This window comes from Phoca vitulina, unplaced genomic scaffold (assembly GCF_004348235.1).
Source record: "Phoca vitulina isolate PV1807 unplaced genomic scaffold, GSC_HSeal_1.0 scaffold43, whole genome shotgun sequence".
NCBI lineage: Eukaryota > Metazoa > Chordata > Mammalia > Carnivora > Phocidae > Phoca > Phoca vitulina.
The window spans coordinates 7847410-7865637 of record NW_022589746.1 but is presented as its reverse complement, the minus strand read 5'-3'; the positions used below and the strand labels follow the sequence as shown (position 1 = coordinate 7865637).

The 18228-nt window shown below is 38.7% G+C and overlaps 1 protein-coding gene across 3 annotated transcripts in view; it reads right to left on the bottom strand.

The window, feature by feature from the left end:
- The window catches only part of RYR2 (ryanodine receptor 2), a 739460-nt gene that overhangs the window by 170093 nt on the left and 551139 nt on the right, over positions 1 to 18228 (bottom strand). For all 3 annotated transcript variants that reach the window (XM_032430318.1, XM_032430320.1, XM_032430321.1), the window contains 7 exons: positions 14400 to 14520; positions 9824 to 9993; positions 8461 to 8681; positions 7074 to 7164; positions 4942 to 5082; positions 3371 to 3534; positions 1064 to 1142 (listed from right to left, as the gene is read on the bottom strand). In XM_032430318.1, coding sequence (XP_032286209.1) covers positions 1064 to 1142; positions 3371 to 3534; positions 4942 to 5082; positions 7074 to 7164; positions 8461 to 8681; positions 9824 to 9993; positions 14400 to 14520 — 987 coding nt within the window. The remainder of the gene's footprint in view (positions 1 to 1063; positions 1143 to 3370; positions 3535 to 4941; positions 5083 to 7073; positions 7165 to 8460; positions 8682 to 9823; positions 9994 to 14399; positions 14521 to 18228) is intronic.

The following is an 18228-nucleotide window of genomic DNA, read 5'->3' as shown; positions in this document are numbered from 1 at the left end:
TCTATTTTTTTTTTTTTTTTGACAACATAGACATGTCATCTTGCCATGTGATTTATCCTTAGTGACCTGCAGATCTACTTAGTAGGAAGACACACAACAGAGGAGTAGAAGATGTAAACAATCAGTCAATTCGAATCAATAATTTTCAAGGTTTTATCTAATACAAAATTATATATAAAGTCAAAGTTTCTTTAAAAGAGTTCTGGTGCAGAGTCACCTTTTCAGATAATAGTTTCTATGGTTTCACTAATGGCTGAACTTTAGATGAGCCGGAATATATTTCTCCATAAATCCATCCATTTGCCATGATTATTACTTGTACTTACGATTTTTACTTTGTACTCCCATAAACAGTATGTGTATAGAAACTATATTTATGACTTAATTAATAGAATTTTTATTCCTAAAACTGTGCTTCTAAGAACAAATACTTTTTTTATTTATTTTTTTATTATTATTTTTTTTTTTTTTTTAAAGATTTTATTTATTTGACAGAGAGAGACACAGCGAGAGCAGGAACACAAGCAGGGGGAGTGGGAGAGGGAGAAGCAGGCTTCCCGCTGAGCAGGGAGCCCGATGTGGGACTCGATCCCAGGACCCTGGGATCATGACCTGAGCCGAAGGCAGACGCTTAACGACTGAGCCACCCAGGCGCCCTGAACAAATACTTTTTTTAAAGATTTATTTACTTATTTGAGTGGGGGAAGGGGCAGAGGGAGAGAATTCTCAAGCAGACTCCCCACTGAGCACAGAGACAGACGTGGGGCTTGATCTCACAACCCTGAGATCCTGACCTGAGCTGAAACCAAAAGTCTGTTGCTCAACTAACTGAGCCACCCAGGCGCCCCTTTATGAACAAATATCCTTATTCATATGTATACTACACATGTGTTAATGGCAGAACTAACTACTGTATCAGCAAATCATAATTAAATGTTCTTTCCTAATCTAGATACAGCTTTCACTTTAAAGTAGAAAACTGTCATGGTCAGAAATATTTGAGCAGTGACTCGTCATTAGGCACACTCAGTACTGAGTTAGAATGTGATACTCCGACTTTTACCTTGTCCATTGACCATTTGTCATGAGAATGTTCCGCATATTTGTTAATGAAGTATTCCAACTTCTCAGGAATTGTAATACTATGAGAAAAATAAAGAAAAAAAAGCTTGATTTTTATAGGATTTACAGGAAATCATACCAATAATTTACTCACAGCTTATGACTGCATAAATCCCACTCGATGCACAACTGTTAAAAAATTATCTTAACAAGGTATTACTTTTCCATAGTGTAGGAACAGAGTAAAACTCAAGCTGTAATGTTCTATCTGCTTATCTTATATTAATCCATACATTATTATGGCTCCACATAAGTTATATATGTTAAAAATTATATATAAGTAAAAATAATTAAATTATATTCAAGGATAAGGACAATAGATTATACCAAAAAAAAATTAAAACCTGAATCAAGATACGGTTAGACTCAATGAGCTTAAAGACATACTTCTCTTCTATATTCATTCTTTGAAGTTATTCTCCCTTTTTGACTTGTCTCGTCTACAACAACTATAAGTGGGTAAAAGATGGCTGAAATCTCGTTACATTTTTTAAAAGTACTAAAATTTTAAATTAATGTCCTACAACTAGTGATGTGTTAATGATTTTAAATTTCATGGTCTACATATAACATTCTAACTGTTGTTAATATGGATTATGGTGAAAAGTAACCTACTCATGCTCTGTGATCTTAATAACACTTATTTTTGATTCCTTTCATATTTAATTAATATATGATCTCTTAAACAGACGTTGAGTGCATGCAAGTGATAACCCAGTCTAATGGTAAATATGGGACTTGGGAATATTAGATATATTGATGAATGGACAATTAAATATACAAACACATATATATATAATTCCATTCATTCACGCACATAACTTATTAACACAATTAACATTGAGAACTGAACTCTAAATAAAACCTAGCATAATGAGATGGTTTACTGTTCTTTTTCAACAATGTTATCAGTCAGTGATTGAACTACAGGACACAGACATACTTAAGAAACAATATATAAAAATCACAAAGATATAGAAATGATTGATATCACTAAGTAAACCTAACCTGGTAAGAATTCCCCGAAGGGGCAAGCCTTGGTAAATGACTACACATGCCCAACAGTTGTTAATTAATTAGATTTAATTAATCAACACCAAGACCATGACGTGTTCTGATATTATTTTAAAATCCTGGATTATATTGTATGTTAGCAAACCACACACTTACCCATGTAGGAACTGAGCATGTGATATTCTGATTTACTTACATTGGAAGAGATACAAAGGATCAATCACATAAGCCAAATACTGGGGGGTAGAGTCTTTTCTCACAGGACTGTCATCAAATACCAAACATGCAAATGTAAGGCATTATCCAACTAATGGCATACCACTTGGGTTGAAATTTTGATCTGTTATGGAAGCTAAACCAGCCAGGGGCCACCCAGAAGCCTAAAAGTTGAACTCCCAAGCAAATTCAGACGCTGTGGATGGTAGCTACCAAGTGACTACCTTGCTAACCACTGATCTTGCGGAGTCACCATGGAATCGATAAGATAATGTAGCATGAAGAGTCAGCTCTCCTCCCCAATGGGAAACCATGGTCCTACTCAAAGACAGTAACAACAAAAATGCTGAGACTCCCAAACACCTGAAGTACTGAGACACCCCACTTGCAAAATGATTTACGCAACTAAGTACGAGTAAGAAGTTTTATAATGTTAAGTAACATTTTATCTGTGGCTAAGGTTGTCACACTGCATTCTAACTATACGCTCAATTTTCCACCAATATTCTCATTTGATATTCCCTGGAATCTCATGCTTTGCTTTATGATGCTGAACATCGGCTACTACCCCTAGGCTTCACTGAGATGTAGTGATGGTGGAGTGACTTCCTGCAGCTCAGAGGACCAGCTTTGCCCTGCGTGCTGGTATCACCCCCAGTCAAAGACGATAAGACAGAGGTTGGCTGCAATTATTAATAAACATTTAGGGTAAATTTTCAACTAAAAATATAGCTGATATGCTTTCTTGATTCTCGTTATTGTAGATATTACCATGTGGTTACATACAGAGAATCTGGGTTATGTTGAGTATCCTAGAAGGTACATCTTGTCTACTTCTGATATTTGTATAATCATTATTGTTACTACCATCATTTCGTCAAGTAAAGGGACCCCTATCAAAAGGATACCAATTCAAAGGGGGCATGGATTAGAGAAAGTTCACTTTAGTACCTTATTCAATTTCAGACTTCACACATCATTTACAATAAAAATCTGCTGCAATAGAAAGAGTCCATACTTTGAGGTATCAACAGGTTGTGGGTTAAAGTTCCCTTCAGAATCCATTGATGACTGTTTTTCCATCATACTGACATAATTTGACTCCATGTAGTCTGGAGGCAAAGCTCCCGCAACTGCACTCAGGCAAGGCAGAGCCAGTTTGAAAAGTTCTTGTTCATATTTCTGGGAAGAAATGGAGGACAGAAAAAAACACCAAAACACAAAAAACCTGTATTACTATTGAGCAAAAGTTGTCAAAATGATTGTTGTGGCTGGCAAGATGTTTTAAGAGAAAATCAGAATGACCCTAGGCTAACTCAACTCCCTCACAGATTCTTTCTCTAGCGAATGGAACATTAACATTTCACAGCCTGAAATCCCACCAAACAGGAGAGAGGCTGAAGTCAGATTTACTGCAGTTGCCACTTAAGAAGAAAATCTTTGCCTCTTCAAGAGTTTTTCTCCAATATTTTATGAAATAAACCTGAGTATTCTAAATGTATAACATGTCTTTACAACACAATTTCAATCAATAGCATAATTACAGAATATTGCTACACCATATTATAAAGACTATACTTGAAACACACATAAAGGGACATTCCAGAGAGTAAGAAATTTTAACAGATCTAAACTAAGAATTCTAAACTAAGAAAGAAATTCTATAGGGAATATGCACAATCAAAATTTCTGGGAAGTATTATTTGTATATTAATTACATAAGTGACTAAATTTGTATTTATAGATTTTTTAAAAAAATTAAAAAATAGTATTATTTAAAAATTATCTCACTTTAAGTGTTCAGTTTTAAATTAATGTTGTAAATCCTTCTAAAACTGCCTTTTACGTATTATTTTAAAAGGACCCTCAGTTTACCAAAGGCAATTCAGTGACAAAAAGCATCAAGATGTAGCTTCCAACTGTAATCTCGAGTGAACTTCACTCTATTACACAGCAAACTTCTCGATATCCTGCTCCAGTTGTTTAATAATGTCTATCTGGGAATTCAAACTGATTTTGATTAATAATTTAAGCAGAAACATACAAAGCAGGCTATTCTGATTTTCCCTGAAGAACTATCCCCACCCCCAGCCTTGTGAAAATATATGAACTATTCTTTATAAATATACCAACTATTACAGAATATTGCATATAGAAAGCAACACGGAGTGGAGTGACATAAATCTCCATAGCAGCAAAGTGGGAAAAGCCAGTAAGGGCACGGGCATATTACAATTTTATGAGATTGCATATTTTTATATTTGATTATATTTCTTCATGGTTTTTAAGATCTGGATGACTAGGGAGGGTTTGAATCCAGTAAGTCCAAATGCATCAGAAACTCAACCACGTGCATAATTTCCTGAGATGCGTAGCCATTTTAAGTTCTGAAGGTGTTACGATCACAAGGAACATGTTACCATAATGATTATTAAAATTAAATATAAATTGCATTCTCAATATTTGTTGGACATTGAAAAAAGGAAAAAGAACTACCTTAGTCTTAATAAGTAAAGGTAATATTCCACTAGGAATATTTATAGCTTTTAAATTATTGTATCACACAAAGTCCATGAAATCTTAAATCACCTTTTGAGATAGGGCGTCAAAAATGCCCCAAAACAACTTTCTTGATAAATGAAGCTCTTCTTCGGAGGCAGCTCCAAAGTTCCCCCACCCTCCAGGCAGGCAGTAATATTTCCAGCATCTTTCATAATGATTTGTCAGCAGCTATGTGAGAAAACAATTATAAAAGCAATGTGTGAAAGATACCTTTTATATTTTCCCCTTTCTTCCCATTTGACATTCAAATGCCATGTAATAAGGTCAACTGAAACAGAACTGCTCTATCCCATATGAATTCTTCTGGAGAACACTATTTACCTTTTATACCATGCCTCTTTAAAATATAACACTGAGCACAGTATGAGGACCCAATGCCCAATTTAACACATAAGTGCGCCTTGAGCAGCATTCTTTATGAGGTTGGTTATTGATGTATCCCTGAGTCCTGTATTAGTTGCTATCATTTACTCAGTTTTATGAATCGCAATCCTCTGGATATGCACATCTGCACTTAATGAAAGGACTAATGTCAGGGTGACCCAGAGGCACAAGGAAGTATATCTAGGATACAGCACCTGAAATGTACATTCTAAGGGAAATCTACCTCTGAATATTTTTGCTTCCTTTTTGCCAATCCTTAATCACCACACTTTAGGCTTTGCTTCAGAACTTAACATCTCTAAGTAAACTTCCCAAACTACTCTATTTCAGTAATTTCTTTACCTATCTTTCTTTGGTGGTTATGGATGCTAAATTTCTTATCTTGCCAAGTGTCTGTGTTCATCTTCAGTTTTCCTCTGTGTACATTTTGTTTGTTTAGGACTAAACTAAGTTTAAAGACAAGGACAGAATCTTCTAATTCTCCTTTAGTTCTTTAGTAATTCATTTTTGATCTTTAACAAATATTCACAACTACTTGCTGAATTAATAAAACTATCTTTATGAATCAACTATAAATTTCTGGACTCTCTTTTCTGTAACTAAGGAGGGAAATAGATCAAAAAGGATTGATGTTATTAAAACAAACTACATCTCTTACTAGAGAAATACTTACGCACACACAATTTAGAAATCTCAAATGATGAAATATTAAGATCTAATGTGTTTGGATTAACTTGGAAATATCTACAACCTAAAAGAGTTTATCACATAAAGTAATACCATCTCTTTTTTCAGGTAACTTCCAGCTCATTTGTATGAAGAAAATTTTGTATGGGAAGAGCTCTTCTAGAGGATAAAAACTGTAAAAATGGGATTTTCAGCAAGAATATCATTTACTTTGCATCATTCATTAATCTAAATTTATTAAACCAAAATGAATTTTCAGGGAGAAAGACTGTATTTGCTAAATATCTAGGGAAGCTTAGAGTAACAGCAGCTCAAAAAACTGACTCATTTATATCTCAAACTTCTTTTTTCCAGCACTGTTACTGGGTGGCCATGAGGAAAAATGAGGTTTACCAGATGACAGTACACAGAGGCTACCCATAAAACAGTCCATTACATGCCTATGACTTCCATGCACAGACCATGCTATTAGATGTATTAGGACACACCGAATATTCTAATCCTAAAACTGGATTGCAATATTAGATGATAGAAAAATATTCTCAAGTCAGTAAGACAATATGAGACGCGTTCATTCATGAACGGAATAATGAAGCTGAATGGAGAAAATGTCAGTGATTCTTCCATACTCAGTGACAAACTGTAACTGCAGAGACAGAGAGGTTATCTTTGAACCCTAAGACATAACATTTGGAAACTGCCATGTGATTACCGACTTAGAAAATGGGTGTTTTTGAAAGCCTACTCTTTATCCCCGAAGGTTGCTAATATTTCAGGCCACACCTACTACATGTTTTCTACCCTGAAGAATACCTTGGCTCATGTTTTCTTTGTTGCCCATTTTTCCCATTGATTTCCATTGCCATTCACCTAAGATTGATTTAATCTTAGAACTCCTATGATCTTTTAGGACTTACTGTATTGTGATGTACACATTTCTCAAATTTATGTGCCCACTTCCAAGAATTGGGAGAAATTTTCCAGCATTGAAAATCAAGCCTGGTGTTTCTAAGAGCTGTACATACTGTAAGAGGAGAAAAGTCAGAGGACCCAGTAATCACGTAACTACAGACATTTCCTCTACTTACCTTAAGAGGCATCTTTGCATGTTCATTTAATAATGGCACGTCAAATACTAATCTTCGGAGTAAGTGCTGCATCATAGAAGGTCTCAACTGGCTGGTGGGACAAAGTTCATTTTAATAATGAAGGGCAATGTCTCTAACCTAAGGAAATAATTCATGAGACTGAATTCTAGCCAAGAACCTGTACCTACACCTCTCTTCAGATGGGGTTAATGAGGTGCCCCCAATTAGCCCACCACTACACAACTGTATAAAAGGCTACATTTCCAACTCCTTTCTATTCCCTAGATCTGAAGCCCACTCCTTATTTGCTACCGATGTTCCTCTTCTCCCTTCACTTCCCAACCACCCACCACCATAGACCCTACTGTTTCCCGAGACCCTTGGCTCCAGCAATTACAGTAAGTGCTTCTTCCCTCACTCCACTAGCCAGGAAGGGTCTTCTGTGACTGAATTAGAAGCAAACACAAGAGGGAGTGCTGAAACAGGAGGGAGGGGGAAAAGGCTGAGGCAGAAATCTGGCCAGAGGAGGACGGGAAAGAAAACTCACACACATCTATTGTGTCAGGTCATCCTGAATGCATCACCTCGTTTAAGAAGTAGATAAACTCTGTGAGATAGTGACTTTGGTCTCATTTTACAGAATGTTAGCATCAGGGGAGTTAGAGACATAACCCTCTCATTTTTCATCTCCTTCAGTCCCATCTGGCTTCTAAACCCACGTAGTTGGCTGTGAGCGAAAACATTTCTTCACCAGCGCACCGCTAGACCACACGCCTTCGCCTGCTCTTGCAATCAGAAGGAAGCCATCACCCCACCCAGGGATGTGAGAAACTGTCACATTAGCTGTCAGAACCCCAACAGGAGAAGGTATGTTCTGGCTTTCAGAGTAAGACCTATAGGAACACTTCTACCTATAGGAAGTGGTTTTCCAGCATGAAGGACATAGCCTTCACAATGGCCACAATAAGGCTTTAATATTATACTGTATCATCTTTTATCTTTAATAAGTCTCTTTTTTCCGTTCTCTTCTGGAAGAGGAGTTAAAATCATCGCACATAGTCAAAAGGGGAGAATCTTCTAATGTTACACAAAAGTGACCAGGGACTCCTCGCACACAGTCCCCCTGCCCACCAATATCCAGAAAACTGGTCCAGCACTCTATCCAATGGCCAAATACCCTAGAGAGTCCTGGAAGAAGACTCCTGAACTTGACCAGGAGCAAGGGTGCTCTGATTCCAAACTCGGGTACAGGGGACTACCTAAAATGAATTCTGTTTTTCGGTACGGAAATTTCTTCCAAAATTCCTAACCATCTGTCAAGGGCCCTATCGTAAGTTCTCTCTCTCAAAGAAGCAGCAGCTTGATATGGAGTTAGTTTCCCACTTACCCACAAATAGAGAGTAAACAAACTTCTATGGAATCCCGCTGAGCTTTGGTAAGAGAGCAGCCCTTAGAGAGTCTGTACACAGTGTGAAGTAAGGAGTCAATGAGAGAAGCGTGGTGCTCTGTGCCCGCAAAAAGAGGGGCACATCTCGTTAACAAAGGCAGCACGGCTGTGCAAAGGTACCGATTGAGGGCCAAGGCCATGTCTGTAGCACTCAGAGCAGCCTGGAAAGGAATTGTGAGAGTAGAAAGTCATTTGCGTTTGGCAGTAGACAACTCTCAAAGGGATGAACGTGTGGACATGGGATTTCATTCTCTAGAAAATGACAAGTACATGAACAATGGAGATGGACTCCTCGGGTGTGTTTTAAATGTGGCTCGTATGATTTTTTACCACTGGAAACAATCAACTTTCAATTGCTCATAAACAGATAAAAATGAAGTGATATCTATAGTCCTAGCTCCCTCCTCAAGAAGCCCAAGAGGCTCACATTCTATAATAAGATATCAAGGGGAGGATGGATGTGTGATGAAGACACTAATGATATTTAGGAATGTGAGTTATTTATATTTATATTTTAGTTCATGTCCAGCAGAATCAATAGCCAAAGGCCGATTATCTTATTATGGTATCAGCTCTCCTGTTTAGGCTCAGAATTTCATGCGCGCACACCCAATAAAGGAAAAAGAAATTTCAGTTTATTTTTATGATTCTCCTCTCCTGACTTTCCTAAAAGAGCTATTGTCAGCTGAAGATCTGATTTCCTCTGGAATCAAAAAGATCCATTTAATTGAGAATAGAAGGAGGTATTATTATAACTACTGAAATAACATTTAGAGCTTCAGCTTATCCTACAATGCTCCAAACAGCAGAATATTATACCAGCAATGACAGATTCTTGACGCGGGCCACTGGATGTGCAGGAGAGACTTCAGCCTTATGTGTGCTTTAAAAAAAAGACACCAGGAGGACAGTGTAATTGGCCCAGCTCAACAATGTCCATTAAACATTCTTAATACTGTAATTGCTTTCACTGAGAAGCATAATTCTTTAGGCCAATCTGGAGGTTAGAAGGAGCCACTGTGACTTCCCAGACTAGGGTTATATACAATTATTGTCTTCCATAGTACCCAATCAGAATTCTTATCATACTCCTGGGGTAGTAAGTTTTCTCCACTATTCAGTGATTTCCTTAGGACATAGTCTATTTTATTTTCTGTTTATTCACTGCCTCCCTAAAAATATAATAGGTACTCAATAAACATTTAGTGACAGTGAATAAGTGAATGAATGTATCTATGGAGAATATCGCAAGCCAGCGAATGAAGAGTCAAAAGTTGAGGATGTCAACTGTTCAAACCATTACCGTGTCTAAAGAAGCTGCAGCCCGGAGATCTGGCAGAAAGCCAACCTCGAGAAGGTGGAGGAGGAAATCTTGAACCTCAATCCCATAGACCCTGTCAAGGAACAAAACCATGGCTGCCTTGTGATCTGGGCAAAACCCCGCAGACATGTCAGGCTCCACCACATTCCCATCTAAAAGAGAGAAGGTGACATGTCGTTGTTAATGGATAGATTGCAAATGGATAGACTGCTTCTCTCCAGCCTCCTCAAGTTTTAAGTTACCAGTTGAATGGATTTTTGTCCTTCTACTACCCACAAGCAAGTGCTGGGTATTGGCTGAGGAATTATGCCAGTGCAATTTAAATTCAAGGTCATTCAAAATGTGATCTGGGAATCTATTTATTAATCGCGTGTATGATCGAAGACATAGTATTCGGCTAGATAATGAGAAGGAAACAAAAAGGCACCCAAAATCTACATTGTAAAACTAGCAATAAATGCCATAAAAAGTTAAACCGTGATGTTTTCCCTGTTTTCAAAAATGAGAGCCTCTTTTAAACACTAATAACACTCACGTATCCCTATGTGATAATCACGGTTCATTTACATATTTATGGCTTAGACAATTGCAAAATGATGAAACAACTCTATGAATTGGTTTGACTTTCAAAGGAAATATGTTTCCTTAAACATAATAGCATTTAACAATATTTAAAACATATTTGAGAGTCATATTATTTTTCTCTATTAATAGTCAATATTTGATGCCTACATAGATGAGTGAATCTCTTACTAGAATTCCATAGACTCACAGGCTGGGAACCACTGATGTGAGGAATTTGGAGATTATGTACCAATTGAAAATATTGGCAGATTTCGTTCCTGTTTGACCATGTGATAATTATGCCAAATAACATTGCTACTAATGACACACTGTAAAATTCTACAGATAATATCACAGAATCTTTAATGCAGGACCCAGGGAAAGAGGGTACATGACCACAATCATTCTGAAAAAATAAAGTCACAACTTTTTTGTTTTCCTTCATAATTAAGGAATGGGTTTCTTATCTGAATCATGAAAATAAACAAGAAACAATATTTTAAGGGTAATTATATTAAAGGCTAATATGAAATAGCTTCCATTCCTTATTAAATTATAATACTCAATATACCTACTACTTTTCTTCCTATAATTAAAATAATGGGAATAATAGCTCTTGTTTGTGTTGTTATCAGGCACTCTGCTAGGAATGTTACAGACACGATCTCGTACAGTTTTCAAAAGCACACTGTAAGGCTGGTATTCTTAGCTACGTTTAACAGATGACAACCGACCTTCAGGGAAGTTAAGTAATGTTCCCAGGGTTGTATACCTAGTAATTGGCAAAGTTAGATTTAAACCAAGGAAAATCGGATTTAAAACCCAACCAAAGCTGATTTAGTCTTTAACGTTAAATCAGTGTGCTATATTTTTCATCAAAAATCTGTACGAAATTCCAGTTTAATTCTCCTAAAAATCACATTATTAGGGAATTTAAGTTTAAAAGATTCTATGATTTTAATATGCAGTTGTGCCGAAGGAAGCGGTAAGCCACCATTGATCCTAAAATAAGATTTCTGTTTTAAACACTCATTCACACAGACATCTCTTTTCAGGCATGTTACAGCTCCATATACCTGGGACTCAAGACTCATCAATTTGCTACAGCTACTGTTTTATCTTCACTGTCTCCTCAACACACGGGAGACTATAAAGTTGAAGAACTGCCTCCTGTCAGACTTCTGGCTCTTGAACTGGAAGGAGGAGGACCAGGTGCACTGGCCTTTCCCTGTGGTACCTGCAAAAATATTCATCTGCCTACAATTAGGGCCTCGGACAGTCTGTCCAAACCTGCCAGGGCCAAGCGCTGCAGGAACAGAACATCGGCTTTTGAAACTGTGTGCTTGCCCTCAGGTTTCTGAACCACTCCTGCTTGCATTATTATTCTGGGGCACACTGTAGCTCTAAAATAGGTAGGATAAAAGATTTTGAGAAAGGTCTCAGCTACCACTAAGGGAGGAAGAGGTAAACTTCACATACTAAATATAGAACATACAACAACAATTATCAGTGATAATCGGTGATGTTTAAAGAACCAGCTGATGTGTCCCTGGAACATATTAAAAAACAACAACAACAACAACAACAACAAAACTACCGATTGAAGTTTTAAAGTTGATTTAAATGCATGTCGTGGCAAAATAAAAACATGCAATTTTCTGTCTGTACTTTCCATAAAAGGAAAGTGGTAAAAGAAATATGTAGAAATTTAACAATAACCAATGGATTGGGTTTTAAAAGTTCACCTTCATCATGACTTTGATAGTTCACCCACCCACACAAAATCCTTTAAATCCTAAACTAGACAATATAGTGCATATTTACAAAGAAAAACATCACAAAATAATATGATTATAGCACAACTATGTGGAAGAAGAAAGAGACCAACTTGAAAAATATTAAAGGCTGGTAAAGGCAGGTAAGTGGAGCAAAATTAGGAGACATACAGAGACTTTGGGGAAATTCTGAATGGGTTATCTGCTTCTCTTATCGCTCATGCTCTTGGTTCTTCATTATTACTAATTTTACCTCAAAATGTAATGCTTCTCTATTCCCTAATCTGTGTATCACTGGTATTCTTCTTATCTTTTTCCTGACTGTGTCAATTTTGTGGCTCAGAATATAGGGAAAAGAAAAGACATCTTATTTAAGTAAATGAACACTAAACAAGAAGATCTTGTATGTACACAAAAAAAGAAGAAATTGCCTCAAGTGGAGAAGCCAACAAGCCATGGGACAATTTTTCAGTTGCAGCTTTCCCTCCCATCAGAATGAATGTTCAACTCTTGTGGTTGCTTATGTCACCTGGAAGGAAGGTTTGGGTTTGTGAGCTGGGCACATATGAAACGTTGCTTTCTCATAATCAGAAGGCTGGCAAGGAGAGGAAGCCAGCTTCAGTTACGCAGCGGTCCCTTCATCCCAGACTTCAGGTAATAACAGCTAATCCTCTCTGGGGCATAACTGATGCAAGAAAATGATCATAACATGCATGTTCTACCTAATCACATGTTCTTCTAAAATTAGAAGTTTAGGGAAAAATGATATGTGCAACAATATCCAATAAACTATTGAGAAGTGAACACAGCTGAAGCTGGAAAATTAACACTAAAGTGTTAATTTGGAATCTAACTATCCCTTGGGTGTCTTCAGTTACTCTCAAATCTTTGTTTCTGTGGGAGGCAGAGTGTGAACCACCACCAGGGGAATGGGCCTCAGGCCTATGCTATCTGCCATTTCTGCTGTAGCTTGGGGTGCTGCAAGGGAGCGGTGTGGGTGTCATTCGAGGCCCTCCAGGCACCCCCACAGCAGAGCATCTGCACGTCACTCACTGCTGTCTGAGTCCTCTGTCGTCCCCAACCCAATCTGGGCTGCAGGGTGACGGGTCACCGTTCCTGGCATTTACATAGAGAGCAGGTTATAACTTTATTCTCCATGCTTTTGAGTTAATATCAAAAATTAATCGGGGTGCCTGGGTGGCTGAGTCGGTTAAGCATCCATCAGACTCTTGGTTTTGGCTCAGGTCATGATCTCAGGGTCGTGAGATCGAGCCCCAGGTCAGATTTCAGGGTCAGTGAAGAGTCTGCTTGAGATTCTCTCTCTCCCTCTCCCTCTGCTCCTCTCCCCACTCACACTCTCCCCTCCTCTCTAAAATAAATAAATAAAATAAAATCTTTAAAAGCAAACAAACAAAAAACTAATCGCAAGCAGTTGCTAACCCAAAATGACATAATGCAAAAGGACAATAAACATTTGGTGAAAATGGTAAAAATTTTTATTTTTAAAATTTTCTCCTTAGTCTTGAGAAGAGCGCTTCTTTCAACACACTGGGAATCTTTTAATCTCTAAGTCAAAAGCTGTAATTTTTTTGGGGAAAAAAGCATCATAAGAAAATGGTAATGAAAAATATCCAAAAGGGCAAATAAAAGGATTGCAGTCAAGAAAGAGAAGAATGAGGACCAAAAATAGTAGGAAAGAAATTAGGTAAGACAGGTGAAGTATGTATTTCCTCTTCTCGGGGAAACGGTCAGAAATGTCATGTAAAAAATGATTAAAATTTCATTGAAAACAGCTATTTAAAAACAAAGAGAACAGAAAAAACTTTATAAAAAAGTGGTATCTTTTTTCATTTAGATATAAATGTTTGTAAACATGCGCAGACGAATATGGGAATAGAGCATTTCTTAACTCAATCAAAATAATGTACTTCATAGTTCTCTTCTTAAAGAAACTTAAGTCCTGTAACTATGCTGTAGGACAGGGTAGGGTACGGGGGTGTGGAGGGGAGGAATGCAGATGCTGATATTATTATTTAAAACTCCTGTCCTGGGTGTTATACAAAAACAATGAATCATGGATCACTACATCAAAAGTAATGATGTATTGTATGGTGACTAACATAACATAATAAAATAAAATTTAAAAAATAAAAAAATAAAAAATAAAACTCCTGTCCTCCAATGCCCCACTGAATTACAAAGAATGGAAGCTGGCTTACCTTTGGCTATGGTTGGCATCTGAAAAGCAATGCTGATTACTCCCACCAAATCTCCCAGCGGAATTAGGGATCTCAAAATGGACCGGATTCTGATGGCTTCCCCCTTACCAGCATGAATCAACTAGGGAAGAAAAATAAAGGAACATTAGAAAATCTTTGTGAGGTAAAAGATGGCGGAGGAGTAGGGGACCCTATTTCAACTGGTCCCCGGGATTGAGCTGGATATCTACCAGACCACTCTGAGCACCCATGAAACCAGCCTGAGATGTAAGAAGATCGGGATCTCTACAAACAGAGTATCGCAGGCGATTGGTTTCGAGGTACAAAGCGGAGAGCCGTGATTCCACCGGCAGATATCGGAGGATAAACGGCAGCGGGAGGGTGCCTGGCCATGGGGATCCTACACTGCCGGTGAGCGACAGCCTCACGTGCTCCAGAGGGGGCACAGACTCACAGACCAGTAGTGGCAGGGAAAGGACTTTAGGGTAGCCCCCGGGTTGGAAACCCGGAGCAGCGGGGTCATGCCTGCGAACTGCAGCCCCCGGGACAGAAACCCGGAGCGGCGGGGTCGTGCCTGCAAACTGCAGCCCCCAGGATGGAAACCCGGAGCGGCTGGGTCGCAGGCGCTCCAACTGGGAACAGCTGGCAGTTTTAGAAGCACAAAGGGCAGAGACGTGCTCTAACCTTGAGGCAAGACTGGGAGCGCTGCAGAGGGGCGCACAACCCAGAACGCTGCAGTTTATAGCAGCACAGACAGAAACGGAGACAGTGCGGCCTGGAGAGCTCACTGAAGAACAGACTGAGGTCTCTCTGCTCTGAGGCAGAGGGTTGAAAACGGTCTCTTCTGCTCTGACTCGTGGAAGAGACGTGGAAAGCCGCCAGGGAAAGCCGGCGGAGAACAAAAGCCCCCAAAACTGATTCCCACTGAGACCATCCCCGCCACAGGGGCACAGGGCAACTCCGCCCCAACAGGGTTGCCTGAGTAACAGCGCAGCAGGCCCCTCCCGCAGAAGACAGGCTGGGAAAACAAGAGGCCAGCAACCCTAAGGTCCCAAGAAAACAGGTGCATCTTGCGTGGGTTCTGGTCAATAATTTGGACTCTATACATTCCCTCAAACACCCATCAACAGAATGACTAGGAGGAGGAACCCCCAAAATAGAAAAGACTCAGAGATCATGACTTATGCTGCAGATTTACAAATGGATGCAGATATAACCAAGATGTCGGAGATGGAATTCAGGCTAGCAATTGTGAAGACAATGGCTAGAATGGAGAAATCATTAATGGCAACACAGAGTCTCTAAGGGCAGAAATGAAAGCTGAATTGGCAGAACTTAAAAATGCTATCAATGAGATCCAATCCAAACTAGATAATCTAACAGCTAGGGTAATTGAGGCAGAAGAGTGAATAAGCGACTTGGAAGACAATATAATAGATAAAGAGGGAAAAGAGGAGGCCAGGGAAAAACAACTCAGAATCCATGAAAATAGAATCAGAGAAATAAGTGACACCATGAAGCGTTCCAATGTCAGAATAATTGGAATCCCGGAGCGAGTGGAGAGAGAGGACTAGAAGATGTATTTGAGCAAATCATAGCTGAGAACTTCCCTAATCTGGGGAATGAAACAAACATTCGCGTCCTAGAGGCAGAGAGAACCCCTCCCAAGATCAAGGAAAACAGGCCAACACCCCGGCACGTAATAGTAAAACTTGCAATTCTTAGAACCAAGGAAACCATCTTAAGGGCAGTTAGGGGGAAGAGATTCCTTACGTACAGAGGGAGGAACATCAGAATAACGTCAGACCTATCCACAGAGACCTGGCAAGCCAGAAAGGCCCAGCAAGACATAGTCAGGGTACTAAATGAGAAGAACATGCAGGCAAGAATACTTTATCTGGCAAGGCTTTCATTTAGAATGGATGGAGAGATGCAGAGCTTCCACGACCGGCAGAAACTGAAAGAATATGTGACCACTAAGCCAGCCCTGCAAGAAATATTAAGGGGGGTTCTATAAAAGGAGAAAGACCCCAAGAGTGATATATAACAGAAATTTACAGGGACAATCTATAGAAACAACGTCTTCACGGGCAACATGATGACAATTAATTCATATCTTTCAATAATCACTCTCAACATGAATGGCCTAAATGCTCCCATAAAACGGCACAGGGTTGCAGATTGGATAAAAAGACAGGACCCATCCATATGCTGTCTACAAGAGACTCATTTTGAACCTAAAGATACATCCAGACTGAAAGTGAAGGGGTGGAGATCCATCTTCCCTGCCAGCGGACCTCAAAAGAAAGCTGGGGTAGCAATTCTTATATCAGACAAATTAGATTTTAAACTAAAGTCTGTAATAAGAGACACAGAAGGACACTATATCATTCTTAAAGGGTCTATCCAACAAGAAGATCTAACAATTGTAAATATCTATGCCCCCAACATGGGAGCAGCCATCTACATAAGCCAACTGTTAACCAAAATAAAGAGTCATATTGATAACAATACGTTAATTGTAGGAGACCTCAATACTCCACTCTCAGCAATGGACAGATCATCTAAGCAGAAAATCCACAAGGAAACAAGAGCTTTGAATGATACACTGGACCAGATGGACCTCATAGATATTTACAGAACATTCCACCCTAAAACAACAGAATACTCATTCTTCTCGAGCACACGTGGAACTTTCTCCAGAATAGACCACATACTGGGTCACAAATCAGGTCTCAACTGATACCAAAAGATTGAGATTATTCCCTGCATATTCTCAGACCACAATGCTCTAAAACTGGAACTCAATCACAAGAAAAAATTTGGCAGAAATTCAAACACTTGGAAGCTAAAGACCACTCTGCTCAAGAATGTTTGGGTCAACCAGGAAATCAAAGAAGAACTTAAACAATTCATGGAAATCAATGAGAACGAAAACACATCAGTCCAAAACCTATGGGATATTGCAAAGGCGGTCCTAAGGGGGAAATACATAGCCATCCAAGCCTCACTCAAAAAAATAGAAAAATCCTGAATTCACCAACTAACTCTACACCTTAAAGAACTAGAGAAAAAGCAACAAATGATACCTAAGCCGTGCATTAGAAGAGAAATAATTAATATTAGAGCAGAAATCAATGAATTAGAAACCAGAAACACAGTAGATCAGATCAACGAAACTAGAAGTTGGTTCTTTGAAAGAATTAATAAGATCGATAAACCACTGGCCAGACTTATCCAAAAGAAAAGAGAAAGGGCCCAAATTAATAAACTTATGAATGAAAGGGGGGAGATCACGACTAACACCAAGGAAATAGAAACAATTATTAAAAATTATTATCAACAACTATATGCCAACAAACTGAGCAATCTGGATGAAATGGAGGCCTTCCTGGAAACCTATACGCCACCAAGACTGAGAGGAAGAAACTGACAACCTGAATAGGCCAATAACCAGTAATGAGATTGAAGCAGTGATCAAAAACCTCCCAAAAAATGGGAGTCCAGGGCCTGATGGATTCCCTGGGGAATTCTACCAAACATTCAAAGAAGAAATAATACCTATTCTACTGAAGCTGTTTCAAAAAATAGAAAGCAAAGGAAAACTTCCAAACTCATTCTACGAGGCCAGCATTACCTTAATCCCCAAACCAGGCAAAGACCCCATCAAAAGGAGAATTTCAGACCGATATCCCTGATGAATATGGATTCCAAAATCCTCAACAAAATCCTAGCTAATAGGATCCAACAATACATTAAAAGGATCATCCACCACGACCAAGTGGGATTTATCCCCGGGATGCAAGGGTGGTTCAACATTCGCAAATCA